Source organism: Haliotis cracherodii, unplaced genomic scaffold (assembly GCF_022045235.1).
Source record: "Haliotis cracherodii isolate W230 unplaced genomic scaffold, xgHalCrac1.p SCAF_13, whole genome shotgun sequence".
NCBI classification, from domain to species: domain Eukaryota; kingdom Metazoa; phylum Mollusca; class Gastropoda; order Lepetellida; family Haliotidae; genus Haliotis; species Haliotis cracherodii.
The window spans coordinates 8,202,952-8,225,892 of NW_027266268.1; the positions used below are offsets into that span (position 1 = coordinate 8,202,952).

The 22,941-nt window shown below is 41.6% G+C and overlaps 1 protein-coding gene across 1 annotated transcript; it reads left to right on the forward strand.

The window, feature by feature from the left end:
* The first annotated feature begins 206 nt into the window (after positions 1–206).
* LOC139458831 (U4/U6 small nuclear ribonucleoprotein Prp4-like) lies at positions 207–17,787 on the forward strand. Its single transcript, XM_071240259.1, has 16 exons — positions 207–373; positions 881–1,056; positions 1,653–1,729; positions 2,882–2,954; positions 3,411–3,535; positions 4,819–4,898; positions 5,969–6,062; positions 7,489–7,583; positions 8,624–8,682; positions 9,423–9,546; positions 10,082–10,174; positions 10,792–10,914; positions 11,390–11,497; positions 13,364–13,482; positions 14,910–14,959; positions 16,168–17,787. Exons 2-16 carry the CDS (start codon positions 885–887, stop codon positions 16,324–16,326), a joined length of 1,551 nt encoding a protein of 516 aa, XP_071096360.1. The 5' UTR covers positions 207–373; positions 881–884; the 3' UTR covers positions 16,327–17,787.
* Positions 17,788–22,941: the final 5,154 nt, after the last annotated feature.

Consider the following 22,941-nt stretch of genomic DNA (forward strand, 5'->3'; position numbering starts at 1 on the left):
TATATTTATTATACTGTTGACAATCATTCTTTGTAAATTACAACTTTTTTTTATATATCAACATGATCTTTTTAATGTTACTAAGTCTAATCACCAACCACTGAAAGCAATATTGGTGTAGTATATATTAAGTAACCAAGCTGTAATAAGTCGTACTACTCATATTTGTTCCAGTTACCGCGAGAAGAGTCGAGATTTCAGAACAAAGATGTCTGCGCCCATGAAAACGACACACGAACGCGTTCTGATCATGATTTAATGTGATAGCTGAGAAGCATTAACTTAAACGACAATCAATTGATATATGCCATGGAAACTCACTAAGAAACAACCAAACTCAACTATATTTTATATCTTCTAAATCAATAAATACGTGAGTAAACATCTCAAAATATATGCTTATTGCTTTTCCAGAGAACTCTACCACGGTTTTCGCGTATCACAACTTTCCGTGTGTGGATATGTCGTATGACAAGGATGCATCGGTCTTGTGTTAGAAGCAACCTTGATGGTACCAGGCGGATATACGTCTCGTCATTACAACCAAGAAAATTATGTACACTATTGAACTTCAAATTCTGGGTTATGCAGTTTTGAACATGTTTATGGCGGTATACTGATCTATCAGTGGTTCAGTACGGTTGAATGTCTTAGTGAGAATGTTATCGTACATCATTCATAAACAAGCTTGTGTTGTTTCGACAAAGAGTGCCACACACTTAATAACATTCAAGAGGTTTTTATTCAATGTTCCTAAAGCTGCATTAGCCCTCTTGCTTTCACTTTCAATTCAAAAGTTTCATGTTGCTTTGACATACTTATGGCTGATTTGATTCACCGAATCCAACATATTCACTCACAAAAACTTTTTCCATGTCAGTAAAATGTCCGATGACGAATTGGATCTTCCTGTCCCAAAGAGGTCGAAGGTGTTGCATTATGGAAGTTTGGAAGACCAGGAGAGACGTCGCCTTAACACTGATGACACTTCAGGCTCCATGGCTAGTGATGCCATCGAGGCAGGCATTGAAGCTGGCAACATCAACATCACTGAAGGTAACACATGGCTAGGAAATCTTCAGACCTTACATGATGAACATTAAACAAAAATGTTGATCATTGTATGTTGTTTTCTGATTCATACCAAGTGTGGACACTGATTTTTTAAAGTTTATACCCCCATAATATGTTAATGCACCACCTAATGAAGTCAATTTTTATAAATAGATAAGCCAACAACAATAAGTTGACCATGTTCACAGACTGCTTATTTAAACATTAACACACACAAAAATGACAATACAACACATGCAACAGTCAATACAAATCAGTGACAATGTACAACCCAATAATGCTACCAAAGCCCACCCACCCTATTATGAGCCAATCAGGAAACAGTGGGCCTGACCTACATGTTTTTTCTGTTTATGGGCAAAAGACATTGCTTGGTTAGACAATCAAATGCCTTGGATTCCACTGTTCAAATGGGATGACTCTTAATATATTGTTTCACCAGTAGTTCAATCATTTGCTGATACTGACAAAGTGACATTTACTACAAATATATTTACAACAGTCTCTACCGGCACCAAAATTACTTTCACATATCACCACGTAAGATATCAATAAACATGCCCTCATCTTCTGTGTAGGAGGACACTTTGACATAGATGAGGCCGAGGCTGAGAGTCAGGCAGAGGTGTTGGCTCAGTTTGAGAAGAGGAAACGGGTAAGTGTCACATCCATGTTTTATGCCAGGGTGATTATTTCTGGCCTTCATAGCAATAGTTTTGCAATTGATGACAATTTTCTGGAGTCAGTTTCCGGAGGGGAATATACAGTCAAGTCTCGTTAGTCAAACACTCTTTAATCCAACAATCAGCTTTATCCAACCCTAATGATGGGAACCGATTAAATCAGTGCTATTTAGACCCGTTAATCCGACGGTCTCGCACTCCAACACACCTAATTTGCACCAAATTACCGAAATCACTCATTATTCAGTCACAGTAATTCGACACAATGATCAGTGTGCCCGCGAGTACACAGCACTGTGTTTTGATGCGAGACGAGTCGGCTAGTAGCTGTATATTACAACGGATGGAGAGAAAAACTTGCTGAACAATAAACAATTAATGCTTTGAATAAACAAAACGGGATTAATCACATGCTTAGATTACCTTAATCACATTATAATCAGATACAAGTTCTCGCTACCACTGAGGTCATCCCATTACAGGTTGCATCAGAACGACCTTTTGCAAACTTTGACCGACCAACAGAATGACTGATAGGAAGTCGACTTTAGCCACAAACATGACAAAGAAATCAGTTTTTCTTGAGCTTTGCGGCACTAGTTTTTAAAATGGGGACTTTCATTCCAGACTATACCTTTAAAAGTATTTTGAATCAGTCATACAGCCTGTAACAGTAGCTTTGTGTTAAGTTTTAGAGGTTGCATGATTAGAAAAACTATTCTGCAAACAATGTTTTCTAACAATATGAATATTTAATTATTATTTTTTTATCACAATGTTTGTATCGTTATCTATTGTGTAGTTCTCCGATTTTCAATCACAAACGTTGGTACTACTTTATTTTTCCATTATCATTAAAATCAGATCTTAGTTCTCGCTACCGCTAAACAAAGATCTGAGGACATCCCAGTAGGGGTTACGTCAGAACGACCTTTCATCCGACCAATCAGAGCGTCGCTTAAGCAAAATGTAGCTTCCCCTAAAAAAATATGGTTACACCCCCACCAACTTGAAGTCATGTGATGCTGTAAAGTTGGCAATTCTGTAGACTATCAGGTGATGCTAGCATCCTATACTAAGACATAATAACATCTGTGTTTTGTTTATTTTCTTTCCCATGTCAGGCTCGTCAGATTCAGGTGTCGACAGATGACTCAGAGGTTAAGGCCAACCTGCGACAGTTGGGAGAACCGATATGTGAGTACTAGTATGGCTGACTGTCCCTCTCCCTCAGCCTCTCACTCTCTCATCCTCTCTCCCCCATACTCTCATTCACACATTCCACTCACACGTTCACCGTCTTACTGGCGTAGTCTTTCCACTAACTCTCACTCACTCATTCCAATTACTAACACCCCTTTCTCTCTCTGCCTCACTCTCACTCTTTGTCATTTCACTCACTCAGCCCCTCACTCCCTCATTCTCTCTCTCATTCCACTTACTAACTCCCCCTCTCTGTGTGTCTCTCTTACTTTCTTTTCACTCACCCTCTCACTCCATCATTCTCGCTCTCTTATTCTTCTTTTCCTAACTCCCCCTCATCTTGCTCACTCGTTCCCCTCACCTTCACTACATCTCTTGCTCTCATTCTTCACCCCACTCACTCACTCACTCACTCACTCACTCACTCACTGACTGTCTCTTCTCTCCCAGGTCTGTTCGGCGAGGGTCCAGCTGAGAGGCGAGAGAGACTGCGCCAGTTGTTGGCTCGACTCGGAGAAGATGCCGTCAAGAAGAAGAAGGAAGAAAAGTTGCAGGAACAGAGGAAGAAAGAAGAGGTTGGAGGAATAAAACATAAGTCTTAATAAGGATAGCAACATCAGGGAGCCTTTCTGGTCCGATTACTCTCAAAGCATTAGTTATCTGTTTAATGTGTTATGTGTTGATTACCAAATTAAAACAATATGTTACCCCAGAAATCTGTACATACAAGAAGCTGGTGTGAAACCTACGAACAACCAACAAGCGGTATACAATCAACAAGTGTATTAATTTAGATAAATAAAAGAAAATTAACTAGGTTTACAAATCAATACAAATTACTGCACAGCAATTACAATGGCAGTACACAATAGAGTGGTAGTACAATATTTAATAGCAATAAATAATATGATGGCAGTGGTCAGTATCAAATATGATAATACAGTGGTGATATCAAGGGTCTGTGATAATGATATATATTCACCTAGGGGCGACAGTGGTCAAGCTTTCGAGATGGGCTAGGCAGGGAATCAGGAATGATGAGCAATCCTCACATGAAAGCTGGTTTCGAAGCAATGAAAATGTGTGAGGGATGTGGAAACATGCTCTTGTCCCACTATATATACAGCCTAACCAGCTATTGGAAAGTTCCACATAGTCCTCATAACATAGAAAATTACAGAAATTTTGGTAATATGCTATCACCGTCCATGGGATACCGGACAGGAATTTTACACACCTCACAAGTATCTAAATATAGTAACTTCCTGATGACTGATCACTGTCCAAACACAATGCAATGAGGTATTCAGCGTTTTTGCTTCGTGTTGGCTGCCATTTTTCCTGTTGATGACTCTTTGCAAACATAGTTACATCCATTAAAGTAGCCCTGTATAAAAGGTCAAGGTCATATAAGGTGGTCAAGGTTGTAAGGGCCATTCTTAAGGTTATTCTTCTTCTGCAATCAACCATCCCATTTTTCCATCTAGAAATAATCAAGCATATGATTAGCTGAAATTGAGGGTCAAGGTCATTAGATCAGAAGTGCAAAAACTTTCTTATGAAGGCAGCTAGAGGCATGGGACTTTATGTAATATTTCCCAAACAGGAATTTGAACCAGGGGCTATAACTTTCTTCTGAAATCAGTAAGAGGCACATAAAACTTCTGACATAAGTTTGTACTGCATTGGGCGTTTGGGCATGTTTATCACTGACCATAGATCATGTCACCAAATAGGACATGATGTCAATAGATCAGAATCACAGCTAATTATCAAATTAAAGTAGCATGAGGAATGGATATTTCAGGTTTCAGACCTTAAGTTGTTTTTCTCTGAAGACTATTGTATTTGTTTTCAGGAGAATATCACGTGGTACCATGAAGGTACGGAGAGCTTAAAGGATGCCCGGTACTGGCTGTCTGATTACTCCATACCAAGGTAAGCCCAGAATCACTGCCACAGCACTGTAGGGGATGATCAATGGATAGAGCACTGTAGGGGATGATCAGTGGATAGAGCACTGAAGGGGATGATCAGTGGATAGAGCACTGAAGGGGATGATTCTAATATCAGTGGATAGAGCACTGAAGGGGATGATTCTAATATCATTGGATAGAGCACTGAAGGGGATGATTCTAATATCAGTGGATAGAGCACTGTAGGGGGTGATTCTAATATCAGTGGATAGAGCACTGTAGGGGATGATTCTAATATCAGTGGATAGAGCACTGTAGGGGATGATCACTGGATAGAGCACTGTAGGGGTGATTCTAATATCAGTGGATAGAGCACTGTAGGGGATGATCACTGGATAGAGGACTGTAGGGGTGATTCTAATATCAGTGGATAGAGCACTGTAGGGGATGATTATGATATCAGTGGATAGAGCACTGTAGGGGATGATCACTGGATAGAGCACTGTAGGGGATGATTCTAATATCAGTGGATAGAGCACTGTAGGGGATGATTATGATATCACTGGATAAAGCACTGTAGGGGATGATTCTAATATCTGTGGATAGAGCACTGTAGGGGATGATCAGTGGATAGAGCACTGTAGGGGATGATTCTAATATCAGTGGATAGAGCACTGTAGGGGTAGCGGATAGAGCACTGTAGGGGGTGATTCTAATATCAGTGGATAGAGCACTGAAGGGGATGATTCTAATATCAGTGGATAGAGCACTGTAGGGGATGATTCTAATATCAGTGGATAGAGCACTGTAGGGGATGATCACTGGATAGAGCACTGTAGGGGTTTATCACTGGATAGTGAGTGAGTGTGAGTGAGTTGGGTTTAACGCCGCTTTTAACATTATTCCAGTTATATCACGGCGTGTCAGCTTAATGTGGGAGGAAAGCCCGAAGTGATGCAGGTCTTAGACGTTTACCACTTCGGTGAAACCCACGAGCACGGGTATTATCACTGGATAGAGCACTGTATGGGATGCTCCTAATATCACTGTATAGAGCAAATGTTGTAAGCCCCTGTTATTGGTATGTTGCAGAGCGAAGGAGAGGGTTGGAAGAGAACGCGCACACAAATTGACTCCCACAGCACAGAAGAACGCACAGATGCAAGAACTACAGAAAAGAATTAGGGTAAGACTGTATTCTGTGGAATGTCTTCGTCTACGTTATTGTTTTTGTTCACAATATTAAAATGCAAGTCTTATGGGTTTATACAACTTTGCAGATTTGGATAGATCTTAACACCATTAGTGCAAATATTGTATTCAAAACATCGAAAGCGGTGCGTAAATAAGCTTCATTTGAACTTTTGTCCTGTCTATCAATTTCAAAGGCTGAAATGAAAATACAGTGGAGGCAGAGCCTTTATTGTCAGAGGCTCTCTATATGCCACTATGGTCTTGTTGGACGAAAGTCTCACCACAACTAATGAAACAATCGCGTATGTTTGGTACCCACGTGGTGGTAATACCCAATCAGCTTGCAGGCCTGGCCGGCCGTGCTAATTAAGCTATGCCTCCTCGTGAACTCGCGTTTTTAAGGTCATTTGGGTTGTTACAAATACAGACCTATAAATACATACTCTTAATCAAGCGTTACAGGTCTATGTTTACGTTTTCACATTTCTTTTCTCGGCCATTGTGTTGTTGCTACATATTGATGTAAGAACATCTGTTACTATTTTTCATGATACTTGCACTTTGAAATAAATGTGTTGGGACCATTTAGACCCTGCTTGCGTTCACCAGCTTGCATTCACAAGAACAAAACAAGCATCCCTACTGCTTTGGGGGGTCAATGTCTGGTGGAGTGTCTACATCTTTTTCTGCTTTCTGGCTGCTGTGATATGGCTGGAATATTGTTTACCATGTACAAAGACATTTTGTCACTCACTCTACTTATAGACTAAAAACAGACTTTGCTTCACCAGAGGTGTATGATATGGTGTGGTTGCCATAGGATACATATCCCGATACTATGGGTGCAATACCCATGCATATCCTGATACAGTACTTGTTGATATTCTTTCTTTGTAGGTGAAGCACAACCCTGATGCTTTTGTTTTGGAATTTCAGAGGTCAAGGAGGGGATACTGTAGGGCAGCAATATATAGGCTAGAGGGCACTGTGAATGTTATGCTCTTTATAGCGAACTGGGCAATACTAGAGAATAGCATGAGTAGTATTGTTGAACAGTCATGTTTAGCATTTATGTCTGTTGTTTATGTAATTTTACACTGATATAACTTGTAATGTAATGTCTTGTATGTATGCAATACATTGGTTGCAAATCGTTGTATTGTATCATGGCCTTGTATCAAGATACGTACTGTATCACTTTATTGTTACACCACTATCATTCATCGAGTTTTCTGGGGCGGTCGGGTAGCCTAGTGGTTAAAGCTTGTCACGTCGAAGGCCTGGGTTCGATTCCCGACATGGGTACAATGTGTGAAGCCCATTTCTTGTGGGCCCCGCCGTGATATTGCTGGAATATTGCTAAAAGCGGCATAAAACCATACTCACTTACACTCATTGAGATTTCCTCTTCCTTACAGTCCGTGACGAATGACTGCAGTCAGATCGGTGATGACCGACCACTGTCCTACTGTCAGTTCAGCCCTGACTCCCAGATGCTTGCTGTCGCCTCATGGTAACCTTTCAGTAGTTGTACATTTCAGTTGAACTAATCTCATTTATGACTCTCACAGTGTTACTCGATGTACCTTACAATAATTCACATTAACAGGCAGCCACGAAGCATCTAGAAATCATTGATATGTTTGACATACGGGATATGACAACATTCAGACAATATTCCATCCGACTTATTATACTTTCTTTTATTGCCTGACCTTTAAACGTGTTAAACTGTTTCTAGGGGTCATGGTGTAGCCTAGTGGTGGAAAGCTATTCATACTGAAAACTGGGGTTTATCTCCCAACATGAAGACCAATCGTGCTTGTACTGGCACACACCAAACTCTCTCCCTCACATTGTTTGTTACCATGGTTACAGAGGTTAGAAATGGATTTTTCAGGGCCATATTCCCATGGCAAGGGTGTTAACTGACTATTAAAGCTCAGTTTCCACCCTTCCCACCCTTCCCACATTAGGCTGGTATTATGGAGTTATATTTTGTCTGGACTAAAGAGTGACAAAATCAACATCCACTTCGTAAACATGGATTTCAACGTGCAGATTACAGTTGACTGCAGAATTTGCAAAGGATATGTACCGTCATAAGTTTTTAATCAAGGTGGTAGTGATTTGATGCACTTCGCGAAGACCCATTCTATTACAATATAGATCTTGATCATCGATCAGATCGTCTTGCCTGGGCGCCGCCAATTTGTTTGAAGCAATATGCAAGGTGGAATCAGATTGGTCAGTAGGAGGAGCATAGGCAGGCCGTAACTCGTAATATCCAATGGTGGCGCTACGATCCAGCCCAGAAATTCCAGCCTCGTTCGACAAGGGTGGAAACTGGACATTTTGAGTCAGTTAACTCCCTTGTCTCGTCATGCTGGAGGTTATACAAGTCCAGATCTGCCAAATCACTCACAAGGTGGTGGCTGGCCAGTTGGATTTTTTGTGTGAATAAAAGCAAATACCAAACTGACAGTTTTGATGTTTTGATATTAAGATAGCCAAGAGTCAGGATGATAATGAAGTCTGTTTGATGTATTTCAGGTCTGGTTTGTGTAAACTGTGGTCCATTCCAGACTGTCAGTTGGTCCGACAGTTGCGAGGTAGGCCATGACTAACACTGAGTATCTACTTGTACATATTGCAGCGTTTTACTGATTAATGACATTGAAATGAAAAATTCTTAGATTTCAAATGCCGCTTGAATATATGTGTACCAGTATATTTGTTTCATGCCAATGCTTGAAAAGATAGTTTTGGAAATAAACTACAAATTCCCGAACTATTAATCGACAGTCTGCTTATGTCTTTTTATGTAGCTGATATGGATTAAAATAAGATATTTTTGTCGCATTGACAGTTATCAATACAATCTATTAAATGAATTGCTGTAATTATTCAAATTAATGTGTCACTAAATTAATGCAACTGCTGACCCCTAGCTACAAATATGACTCAATATTGTTGGCCCCCCACCCCCCCCCCCCCCCCCCCCCAACCCCCAGTGGAATTTCAATGAGAGAAAATGACTTCCATGAGGTTTACCCTGATGTATTTATTCGAACCATTATCCAATCAAACAGCAGTGAGCACCGCTTATTAGTGTACTCATGTAAAATAATTATTGACCAAGTTTGTTTTACACCTGTAATTTACCTGAAGGGATAAGACAGGAGGCCCTCTTGTTTTTAGACATGCAAGAAAAGATGACTCACATTATTTGCATTAATTTCACTTGCATATTAATTTAAAGATTTAAGGTACATCATATTCTGTTGGTGAATATGCACTCCATTTTGTATTGACAGTTAACTATTTAAAACGGAAATTGATTTTTGTTTAGGTCACAACTGTCATGTGGGTGCCATTGTGTTCCACCCTGATGCTACAATTGGTCTCGACAACAACGTGTGCTGTATGGCGTCATGTGGACAGGACGGTTCCGTCAAGCTCTGGAACCTAGTCAGGTTTGTGCAGTATATTCAAAATGTAACCACCAGAGAATGATCAGTCTTGATTATGCTGAAAGAGATTCCATTGGGCGTAAAAGGCAAAATAGTGATGAAAATTAATGAATGGGACACTGAAAGACAGTGATGACGCCAGTTGTTCGTGAAAAGGTTCCGCTTGTTCTGCCCTACCGGTAGCCCCAACCACTCGCACAATCTGCATGAAGAAGTAAGTGTTGCCTGACGCCGCACCCAGCAATGCTTCTGCCATACTGTTTGGTGTATTGTGGACCGGGCAGTAGTGTCACGCTGTTGAACCTAGTCTGTTCAATATATAGCAAGTCTTATTTTGACAATTGCCATTGAGTTTTGTTGAGACTGAGCTTTGTCTTTGACTGACCTCATTTATGATCATTGTTGTCAACACCATAGTGGTAAACGTCTGTGTATCACTTTTGGATTCCCTCCAACATTATCTGTAGATCAAACCATGTATGAGATTGTGACTCCTGTATCTATGCTGTGTTAGAAAACATGTCTGTGTTTGTTTCAGTGATGAACCTATTGCTGATATTGAAGGTCACGCACCGTTCAGAGTGTCAAAACTGGCCTACCACCCTTCAGGACGATTCCTCGGGACATGCTGGTAAGACCTATGTATTTCAAGAATAAACACGTCACTTGTATGAAGAGTGCATTCAAGTTTAATTGTTTCTGTGCTAGCAGTGAAGAAAGTGAGTGAATGATTTTTTATGCCACAGTCAGCAATAATCCAGCTATGTAGTATCAATAATAAATTCTTTACCAGGAAAATCAGTGGTTGTTATCCTGAGAGCATCCATTTTATGGCTGCATGTTTCTCATCTCCATGTTTAGAATTTTGAGTTTCTGATATGTTTGTATGTGTCCATTGTCTGGGTCTGGGCTGTTCATTTCAGAAGCAGAACTATAAAACTGTATAAGTGATTATCTTGATATGTTGCCAGTATGCCTTTTGCCAATTTAGGTTTTTGTTGTTGATATTTTAGATAAGACATGTAAGAAACAATTTATCATTTTCAGACATTTTTCTATTTGAGCCCTGATTGACACATGTTCCTAGAAAATTGTCCTGCACTTTAGTGACCAGAGAACATGTTGATGTTGACAAGGATTACTTCCAGGCTTAGGGGAAATAAGTATCTGTCCTTTATAAAGGAATCATGAGTTTTAATGAGGTAGTGAGATGCAGTATGGATAACCTGCCTGTGTTATGTCTTCCAGTTTTGACAACTCCTGGCGACTGTGGGACTTGCAAGCCCAGGAGGAGATCCTGCACCAGGAGGGCCACAGTAAGCCTGTGTACTCCATCGCCTTCCAGAACGATGGAGCACTCGCCGTCACAGGGTATGTAAACCTTGTACTCGCCGTCACAGGGTATGTAAACCTTGTACTCCATCGCCTTCCAGAACGATGGAGCACTCGCCGTCACAGGGTATGTAAACCTTGTACACCATCGCCTTCCAGAACGATGGTGCACTCACTGTCACAGAGTATGTGAACCTTGTACACCATCGCCTTCCAGAACAATGGAGTGATCGTGTCACGGTGTATGCAAACCTTGTACTCCATCTCAGAATATTGCTGAGTGCGGCATTAAACAATAAAATAGAAACAGAAATGCAATGCTTTCCAGAATGCTGGAGCAATACTTGTCTCAACAACTTTTCAGGAATTTGTATTGTTCGTTATGTTCCAACCCACATAGGGTTTCTGGGACAGAATAGATCCCTGCTGGATGTAGTTCAGCACCATGGTTGTAGTACATAATATAGGTGAGCTTCTGAACCTGTGGCATAATCTGTGTACTTGTTCCTGCTAGGGGGCTGGATGCGTATGGGCGAGTGTGGGACCTACGGACAGGGCGGTGTGTGATGTTCATGGAAGGCCACCTCAAGTCCATCCTCTCTGTGGACTTCAGTCCTGACGGGTGAGTAACATGTCAACATGCCAGCTGTGTCATCAGTGCTGGCAGGTTTTGTAAAAACAGGTCGGTAAAGGCCATTTATAAAGTGGCTATTGTTTTTTAACCAAAGTCAAGGGGTGCCTTTCCATGGTTCAGATTGGTCCCCAGCAACCCCTTGCATTAAGAGACTTATGTATCGGGTTGTCAGACTTGGTGACCTGGTTGATAGTGTGTCGTTGTATCCCAGTTGCAAAGGACATTGCTCATAAACATCAATCACTGGTCTCACTTGAATATTTACAGGCTGCCATCATACAGCTGAATATTGCTGTGTTAAACAAACAAACATAGGGTCTCTTCTAGCCATTTGGCAATGTGGACCATGAGTTATGACAGATTAATATGTTTTCTGGTCAGTTTACAGCTAAATATTCTTCTGTGCACTAGGAATACACGGTATTTCTGGTACACCAGTACAGTGCAATATACTTTTCAGACGATACCTATTGCAATATTTTTTCTGTGTTTTTTTAATTTTTTATTTGTCTTGTTTAACTTAATATCTACACAGAAACTCATTCACATATGATATTTCCATTTGACATTATTGACGAGAGTCCAGTGATTTTTCTCCCAGGTTGTTATTCCCCTGTATCATTGAATACAAAATGGTGGTGGCTGACCATAGGAATATTTACTGTAGAATGTAGAATATAGGCTCTGTATGTACCATCAATGTCTATCATGTCTCCCAATGTATCGCAGTATGTAGGGCAATACAGATACCCATATCGCAATATACATGTATGGCAGTACATGATGCTTGCCAATACACAGCCCCACTGTATACATGCAGATGGAGAAACTAATTGTAACTGAATGTAATACGATGAACACCTTTTAAAAGGATAACTTGTTTCATTCATTCAGGCAAATTGATATCCAAACAATATACCATATGTCAATATAAGGGTCACGCTATTTTTCAGGGCATTATCAAATGCAGAAGCCCAAGGTCTTCTATTAACTGCCCGACGAAGAAGGGCAGTTGATAACACTGAGGGCTTCTGCAAATGATAATGCCCTGAAAAATAGCGTTACCGTTATTATAGCTAAAAATGATGGAATTTGTTATCAAATTAAAAGAAACAACAATGTCGGTTTTGAAACATTTACTGCAATCAACACGAATGTCACTGACCCACTTATACAAATATGGAAACGTTATAGAACAAACTAAAGGACGTCACGATTGAACGTGACGTCACCTATCCCTATCCTATGACGTCACCTAACAACGAGCGTGATAATGGCCCGTCGTCAAGCAATATGAGTGCATTATCAGGTTACACTGGCCCGCTCATTTTTGATAACATGCGTGCGGTTTAATGATAATTCTATCCATTTTAGCTATAATTATACATAGACCAACCCATGCTTGTAAGCAGGAAATACAATTTTGTGAGTAGATACATAGTTTAGTAATTTTAACAAAATAAAAATGGTTGATCACATTATTATGATTATTTGGTGCACATTAAAGTCAACATTTGGGCAGACATTATTTTCGAGCCATATTTTATTTGTGTTTTACAGAAGTTATGAAACCATATTAATAGTAATTCATGATTTAATGTTGATGCATTCGTGTGTGAAAACAATTCAGTGAACAGATGTTTGTGAAATAACTCGGTGAATAGATCATTATAAAATAACTTTGTCCTTTTGACGCTTGTGAATAAGATTTTAAAGCTTATACATGTCAGTGTCCAATGCACACCTTGGGCAAACGGCCTGCCCAATGCACACAACGGGCAGTTGCACAGATTGGGTGTAACACATACATCTAGTCAGCACAGTGTTATTGTATGTCATGTCAATGTGTCCCAGGTTCCATGTGGCTACAGGAAGCGAAGACAACACAGCCAAGGTGTGGGACCTGCGGCAGCGCAAGTGTAACTACACCATCCCCGCCCACACCAACCTCATCTCCACCGTCAGGTTCCAACGTGAGTCCCCATCAACCAACAGCCTTTCTTTGTGTCAGTCTGTGGGGATTACAGGGCAGACTCCTGTATCCCTTGCTGTTGTCTCCATGGGGATTCTCATTAAAATCAGATCTAAGTTCTCTCTACCGCGAAACAAAGATCTGAGGACATTCCATTACGGGTCACGTCAGACCGACCTTGCACGAACTTTGACCGACCAATGAAATGACTGACAAGAAGTCGACATTAGCTCTTCAGAAGGCAACTTTCTCGTGCTTTACGGCACTAATTTCAAATTGGCAACTGCGCTTCGATACATATTTTGACAAATTCTCAATAAAAAAATTGACACCTGAACAAAAGAACATTCTGGAAGGGCTAAAAGATGGTCTAGATTGTATGTATTTAGTCGTTAAGCCTGCAACTATCGTTCAGAATACCTTGTGTTAAAGTTTTCGAGGTTGCATGATAAGAAATCACATTCCGACTGTCACTTTCATGATCTGGTAAGCGATGTTCTGATTGGTCGATGAAAAGTCATTCTGACGTGACCCCTAATGGGATGTCCTCAGATCTTGTTTAGCAGTAGCGAGAACTAAGATCTGATTTTAATGAGATTGCTCCATTGGGATTCTCAGGCATAATAGGTCTCCTGTATCCCTTGCTTTTTTTTGGATGGGGGGCCGGCCATGGGTGGCCCAGTCGTCATGATTTGCTGTGCACAGTTACGTCCCTTGGGCACGCCAGAAACCTATGATTGTGGGTTCGAATTCTGGTTCTAGGTTTGTCAGCACCATACCCGTGCTCGTGGGTTTCACCAAGGTGGTAAATGTCTCAAACCTGCATCACTTCAGTTTTCCTCCCACAGTAAGCTGACATGCCGCGATATACCTGGAATACTGTTAAAAGCGGCGTTAAACCAAACTCACTCACTCACTCACTCACTCACTCACTCATTTTTTGCATGGGGATTCTGGGGCAGAATATGTCCTAAATATCCCATGTATGTCTCCCTTTGGCTATTTCCAAGCCAAATAGGACCCCTGTACCCTAAATGTCATCAAAATATGACACCTGCATTAAACTCTGGCAGTAAGGATGGTCAGGCTCGCTATTGAGTGGATTGATGCTCATGATATCAATCACTTGATTGTCTGGCCCAGACTCGATTATTTACAGACCGCCGTCATATAGCTGGAATATTGCTGAGCGCGGCGTAAACGAACAAACCAACCAAACCAAACCATAGTAGTTTGTGTGCCTGACCAAACTTTGACTGCCTACATCACCTTAGAGATTCTGGGGAAGCATGAATCCCTAGTGGTCTTGCTTTTGTCTTCACTGAGTATTAAGTGCCCACTTCCACAATGTGTCAAACAGATTAAGAAATGATCAAGCATTTCTGTTGGATACACATTTGTCTTTTAATATTGATATTTTCTTCACAGCTCAACATGGGAACTACCTCCTCACAGCATCTTACGACAACACTGCCAAGGTACAGTAGCTCACCTGTTTAGGGAAACCCCTCCAACTATGAACCTTGATAACAAACAAAACGAACATTTTATGTGACATTTTATCATGATCTTCCTTCCCCTCCTGTTATAAATGACCAGTGTCAAAATAATGTTCAAATTTATACCACTGTTCTGCAGTGCTAACACCAATCTCTCTATCTTCTGACTAGGCTGACACACCATGCTGGTGAAAGCAGCATGATTACAAGGTCCCCACGACCCACATTTGATTCATAACCCGTGAAGGTCCAGGGTAGAATAGGTCTTCAGCAACCCATGCTTGCGGCAAAAGGCGACTGCTTGTTGTAAGAGGGAACTAATGGAATTGACTTGGTTGATGCATGCCATCATATCCCAATTGCGTAGATTGATGCTCATGATGTCAATCACTGGACTCGATTATTTACAGACCAGGGTCATTCAACTGGAATATTGCTGAGTGCAGCGTTAAACAACAAACAAACAAAACATTTCATTACGAGCGACTTGCGGTGAAAAACGAAAAATCTTTAGGGGGTCCACATCATCTCAGCTTAGAAAGTAGCTGTGCCACACACTTCAATATCTGTCGTATATGTGGATGACATATTATGATATGAAAAATCTGTTTGTGCAGGGGGCACGGGTGGCCCAGTCGTCTAAGGCTCAGTGATTCGCTGTGCAGAGTTGCGTCCCTTGGGCACGCCAGAAACCTATGATTGTGGGTTCGAATCCTGGTTTCGCCCGAATTATGTTTCTAGGTTTGTCAGCACCATACCTGTGCTTGTGGGTTTCACCGAAGTGGTAAATGTCTAAGACCTGCATCACTTGGGGCTTTCCTCCCACATTTAGCTGACACGCCGCGATATAACTGGAATACTGTTAAAAGCGCCGTTAAACTCACTCACTCACTCACTCACTCACTCACTCACTCACTGTTTGTGCAAATGCAGCATGTTTTGTTTAAGGGCTTTTCTAGGTGTTTTCTTAAATCAGATTGACAACCCACTATAAACTTTGTACTTAACCATTGCCCTTTCACTCAATATCATTGCTAGGACCAAGGAGTTAATGTGTTAATTTGTCATAGTGGAATTGAGATAAACTTCTGTGTTTTCAATGTAAAACTAGGTAACCTGTAGGTTTAACCATGGTAAATTTGACATGAATCTTGACCCACATTTGAAAGACTCTCTCCCTGTTACAGATATGGGCCAGCCCCAACTGGGCCCCTCTCAAGACAATGGCAGGCCACGAGGGAAAAGTGATGGGCCTCGACGTCTCCCTCGACCTCAAGTACATCGCCACGTGTTCCTATGATCGGACATTTAAGCTGTGGGTGTCGGAGATGCAGGGTGGTTTGTGAGAACACTTTCTGTGGATGTGTCCAGATGATGGTCTTGGATTCCAATGGCGAATTGTGAACAGATGTTTTTTGTTACATGTCATCTTGTACCAAAGTGCATTAGCAAGAAAGCTTTGAAAACTTTGCGAGTTTCAGCTCTTTCAGTTTTCAGATAAGGGAGTGTTAAAAAAGTACAGGGGCATACAACTATCTCTGAAATATTTTTTAAAATCAGCAAGATGTTGGTTGGCCAGTATGGTATTTTTTGCTTAAAAAGCTGTATCATGTTCCTAAATTACTACCAAATCAGGGGCAACTGGGTAGCCTTGTGGTTAAAGCTTTTGCTCATCATGCCGAAGGCTGGATTAGATTCCCCACATGGGTACAATGTGTGAAGGCCATTTCTGATGTCCCCCACCGTGATATTGCTGGAATATTGCTAAAAGCGGTGTAGAACCATACTCACTTACCTATCAAATCAAGTAGGTATACAGTGAAACTCTAAAGTACTCGGACGATAAAAATATGTCAAGTTATTTGCAGTTCCAGGATTTTGGAGGTGCATCACATTAAACAATTTATTGAATTCAATGGACTTCAACTGCGCTATTTGTATAACTTTGTCTATGCTGTATGTTTGTTCCACCTGTGTATCTTTCTGTAAGACCAACTGACTTGTCAGTCAGGTAGACCAACCATTATAAGCCACCAGGAGGGGGAAAATACCTTGAAGTTGTGAATTACACTTTTGCCCATGTAAAACCAACAGAATGTTACTTTTGACAAGGTGAGCAGACCCGTTGGGATTTCGGGTAAGAATATAGGTCACGAGCATCTTATGCTTGCGGTAGAGCCATATGACATCAGTGTGTAAATCATCAAGCTGGACCAGACAATCTAGTGATTGACATCATGAACATTGATCAACGCAGTTGGGAAACAATGACATGCAATCAACCAAGTCACCGAGTCTGACCATCTGATCCATCAAGTATGTGACAAGCATGGGTTGCTGGGGACCTATATTCTTACCCAGACATGTGTAGGGCTCCTTTTGGCCTGCAGTAAATACACATGTCGATTGTATTTGTCACAAAGAGTTTGGTCAGGGACCACAGCTTCTAAAGTCTGTAGGTCCTGATGGCAGCCTGGCAATTTCTTTTATTTCAAACACTGGTTGCAGCCCCGCTAGACTAATGCTACGTCTCTGAAATACAGTATTTGCAAAGAAACAAACAACTAAATTAAATTAAACCGAGCCCCAGTGAGATTCCTGAACCTGAGGAAAATCTAGACTTGATTCATTTAAGGCTATAGCATTACAGAAAAGGCTGGACAAAGGGAAAAATATATTGACTAGTGGTCTTGTTTGTCCCTGCCCTGCAGTAGGAAGTGACTTGTTGGGGGTCACATTCAGCTTCTTGTTACACCAGCACTGTACTGAATATATTGTATTCATTGTCATTGTACAAACACCTCTCATGTCATGTGCAAAATAAATATTTTATTTTGTAGAAGATTTTTCATGTTGTGTGTCACAGTACATCTGTTCTCAATGATGGGACTTGTGTTCCTGAATTTCAGTATTTATTTTTTCAGAATGTTCTAAAACTGTTCAACTGCTTCCTGCACCCATTCCCAGGGGAATTCTTTACTGCTTCCTGCATCCATTCCCAGGGGATTTCTTTACTGCTTCCTGCACCCATTCCGAGGGGAATTCTTTACTGCTTCCTGCACCCATTCCGAGGGGAATTCTTTACTGCTTCCTGCACCCATTCCGAGGGGAATTCTTTACTGCTTCCTGCACCCATTCCCAGGGGAATTCTTTAGTGCTTCCTGCATCCATTCCCAGGGGATTTCTTTACTGCTTCCTGCACCCATTCCGAGGGGAATTCTTTACTGCTTCCTGCACCCATTCCGAGGGGAATTCTTTACTGCTTCCTGCACCCATTCCCAGGGGAATTCTTTACTGCTTCCTGCACCCATTCCGAGGGGAATTCCCTACTGCTTCCTGCACCCATTCCCAGGGGAATTCTTTACTGCTTCCAGCACCCATTCCCAGGGGAATTCTTTACTGCTTCCAGCACCCATTACCTGGGGAACTCTTTACTGCTTCCTGCACCCATTCCCTGGGGAATTCTCTACTGCTTCCTGCACCCATTCCCAGGGGATTTCTCTAATGCTTCCTGCACCCATTCCCAGGGGAATTCTCTACTGCTTCCTGCACCCATTCCAAGGGGAATTCTTTACTGCTTCCTGCACCCATTCCCAGGGGAATTCTTTACTGCTTCCTGCACCCATTCCCAGGGGAATTCTTTACTGCTTCCAGCACCCATTTCCAGGGGAATTCTTTACTGCTTCCTGCACCCATTCCCAGGGGAATTCCCTACTGGTTGTTTCACTTCCTGAAGTTCACGTTGTTGGACACTTTTTTGTTTCCTAGCTTTTTATTACAGCCAATCAATGCCAAGAAAAAACAACAATAACACAAATTTTAAAATAAGGGCCTAGGTTCATCCATGTTTGTATGATGATATATAGATATGGGTGAGAATGATTTTGTTCCATCCCATTCTGTGAGGTAAAACCATTGCTCCCATAATCGCCAGCGGTTTATTGTGCCAGGTATACATAGGAATAGGTAGTCAGAGTTCCATTGGGCCCAGCTTAGTGTAATCCAAATCCATCACTGCCCCGAAGTGTGTAGCCGTCCATCATGCACAGCGCCCCCTGGTAGACATTCTTGAGATGGACATAGGCCGCATGAACTTCATACATATTCATCATTAAGTGTGCATACTAAAAGGCGTCTATGCTTGTCGTTAAAGGCGACTATGCTTGTCGTAAAAGGCGACTAAAGGGATCGGGTGGTCAAGCTCGTTGACTTGGTTGATACATGTCATCGTTCCGAATTGCGTGGATCGATGCTCATGATGTCAATCACTGGACTGCCTGGTCCAGACTGGATTATTTACAGACTGCCGTCATATAGCTGGAACATTGCTGAGTGTGGCGTTAAACAACATACCAACCAACCAACCAACCAACTTTATAATATCCATCAGATATGGCATGACGTTTTTTTTATCAATTAACAGTACTTATATTGGTCAAATGTGGTAATATGTTATATCACAGAGAGCAACTTCCCACGTATTCATCCCGTGAAGGTCCTGTTTAGAATAGGTCTTCAGCAACCCATGCTTGCCATAAAAGACGACGACTTGGTTGATGCATGTCATCGATCCCAAATGCGTGGATCGATGCTCATGATGTCAATCACTGGATTGTCTGGTCCTGACTCGATTATTTACAGACCGCCGTCATATAGCTGGAATATTGCTGAGTGCAGCGTTAAAAAACAAACAAACATTAATCACAAACAGTACCAGATTACAGAGACGAAGTAAATGTGTTGGGTTTAAAGAGTTAGATGACTTCAACTTTCCAGTAATCAACTTTCCCTTCATGTCGAGCAATATTCCTACAAATCCAGCAACAAAAGTGTCTACATTTCACATGCATTGCTAAAGACCCATTCTACCCCGGATCTTCTCAGGTCTTCTGATTAATGAACATCACAATCACTGTCGTTCATTGTTTCCTCAATCCATTATATCGCGTAAAGCCAAGTGTGAATTTGAAATCACTGATCTATTGTTTAAATGTTTATCACTTACATAAAGCTTGCATATTGTATCATTTATTCTAACTGTTATTCAGCTTATCAGATGAATCCGACTCCTGAAACATTGTAGAACAATAATAACACCAATCATACAGGGTCGGAATATGATTTGTTTGGAGGCCAATGAGGTGCTGGTGTGATGACCACAAAGACCTCACTGTACGGCCGCTCCTATCTGCCATGGTAACAATGTATTTGTAGCAGTCCCTCGCAGTACTATAATGCAAGGGAAAGTGACAGAATAGAGGATGAATGCTATAAGTAGTTTATTTTACCTGATAGGAGCGTCCATGCAGTTGACTATGTGTGGCATACTACTTGTACACCGTCTGATGTGTTGGGGCTTTGGGCAAGCTACAATAGTAATTTGTAATCTTTAGATGATCAACTACAATTTGAACAGATTATGCAAACCTCATCATAAAGAACGCTGTGACAGAAGGCGCCAGATTAATAGCTCCTGTCCTGTCGTCAGTGTTTCCTGCACTTGAATCACAATAAGACAGTGGTTGGATAAGTATCGCTCTGAGGGTTAGTTAGGTACTGTTGTACCCCACCCTTCACACACACAACTGTCCTAATCAGACATTGCAATGTCATTGTTGTTTTGATCCTTTTTGTTTCGAAACAAACTTTCACATGTGGTAAACACTTCTGATAGTCCGCCTGGTGTAAGGGTCAGCTTAAGGACAGTTATTCTATCTCAGCCTTGTTTGGACATAAACCTGTCCCAATGGACAAAATAAAATAGTTATGATCTAGATAATAAATAACAAATTACAAAAACTAAAACAAAGCATAAATACTTTTTATATGTAAACTAGTGTCCAAAAGAAACGATACCACCTGTTTGCAACGACATAAAAGAAAAACTAAACAATGCAGAAGTTTAGGATTGGTGTTATGCTTTTGAGAAATCCTTTCACAACATCTGTACAAAAAATTCATTTCAATAAAATCTGTACAACCAATATGACAAGCCTTAAAAGATGGGTGGGGTCGAAAAATGAACATTTCGTTAGAGCACTGATCACAGAAACAACGGGAAATGTCACACCACACGTCTCAAAGTCAAGTCAGTAGCGGGTATGTCCACCGTGAGCATCAATACATGCCAGAACACGCCTACGGACTGATGACGTCAAACGTCTGATGACGTTGGGAGTGATGCGTTGCCATTCCTCGAGGAGACATCGTTCCAAGTCCTGGACGTTGACTGGAGGCACACGGCGACGTCGGATTTGCCGATCGAGGTGGTCCCATAAGTGCTCGATGGGATTCATGTCCGGTGAACATGCGGGCCATGGCAAAACCTGTACGTTGGCATTGGCAAGGAAGTTCTGTGTCAATCTTGCTGTGTGTGGCCTTGCATTGTCATGTTGGAAAAGGAGTCCACGAGGTTGTTGCTGAATAAAGGGCACCACAACATGCCGTAGGATGTCATCAAGATAACGCTGTGCATTCAGGTTTCCACGAATTACGACAAGCATCGTTTTGACGTCACCACATATGCCACCCCAAACCATTAACCCTCCACCTCCAAACGGCCGGACCTGTTGGAAACAGTTAGGCGCCAAACGTTCACCAAATCGTCGGTATACAAACTGCCGTCCATCGTTTCTGAAGATGAGGAATCTGCTCTCATCAGAGAACATAACACGTGCCCAGTCCCGCCGTTGCCAACGTCGAACTCGCCTGGCCCAGATCAGGCTGTTGTTCCGGTGTCGAGGCGTTAGGAGCGGTCCGCGGTAGGGATATCGTGGCCGGATACCATACTGCCGTAGTCTCCTGTAGACGGTCTGTCGACTCATCCTGTGTCCCAGTGCTGTAGCCGCCGTGGACGTCGCTGTTACGGTGCGGTTCCTCAGGTGTAATACCCGGATGTAACGATCTTCACGGGGCGTGGTTACTCGTGGTCTTCCACTCCTGGGCCTGTCTGACGTCTGACCTGTCTGACGTAACCGCTGCATCAACCTGGTGATAGTGATGCGTGCGCAGCCCAACCTTCTGGCGACGTCGATGTGTGACGCTCCTTGTTGGACCATTCGAACGGCTCTCTCTCTCTCGATGGCTGTCAAACGTGGCATATCTTGTGTTCTTTTTGTTGCTGTGATATCAACGTGTCTGATCAGCCGTTTTATACAGTTTTTCTGCACGTGCAGAACATGCTAGAGAGGGAAATGTCACTTTCACGAAATTTACGTTTTTTCCCGGAAGTGATCACGTGTTCCCGGTATTTTTTATCGACTATGCTGTGTTTGGGATGTGCAATACGAATTGGCATGTTTTCATACTTGACAATTCACTTAGTAAAAAACAATTTTGAAAATAAGTTGGTATCGTTTCTTTTGGACACTAGTTTACATAAAACGTTCGAATCTATCTTGCTAAGTCCGTATCAGAGCAGGAGTTTTGACAAAACGTATTCAGTGGAAACACTGAAGTTCTCTGATACACTGGTCCTCGTTTTGTAAACAAAACAGTCGCTGTTATCAATAAAACCTTTCATGTCTTTATTCTAAATGACTATAGGATATTTTCTGATAGTCCTGCTGAAAGGTTTATAAAACAACATGTAATGTCATAAATAGAATTAAAGCAGATCACACATTGACAAATCTATAAAGATCACATATTTCTATCCAACGTATTTCGAAAAAAATGTTGTGAATGTTTTCAACAACCGTGACCTTTGAACACAAATTGGTCTCGAGGAATGAAGGTCGTAGATGTAGATCTTGACCTGTTGTGCTGACAACCAATGACCTTGACATCTGAGGAATACCCAAGGTGTTATGACCTTCATCTGTAACTAATTATTGCTTTCCCCTTTCCCTTCAACCACTTTGACAAAAAGATGACTGCTGCGTGCAAACCCATTTATCTTTGACAGAGTTTTTGTTTCATCTTGTACCAAACAATCTCTGCCACCAGGATCATGGAACTAC

Bases quoted from the DNA above. Each gene is read 5' to 3' on its own strand.
- LOC139458831 (XM_071240259.1), top strand. From the start codon at position 885: ATGTCCGATGACGAATTGGATCTTCCTGTCCCAAAGAGGTCGAAGGTG. The intron at 1,057-1,652 runs GTAACACATGGC...TCTTCTGTGTAG, and splicing joins CAACATCAACATCACTGAAG to GAGGACACTTTGACATAGAT. The intron at 7,584-8,623 runs GTAACCTTTCAG...GATGTATTTCAG, and splicing joins ATGCTTGCTGTCGCCTCATG to GTCTGGTTTGTGTAAACTGT.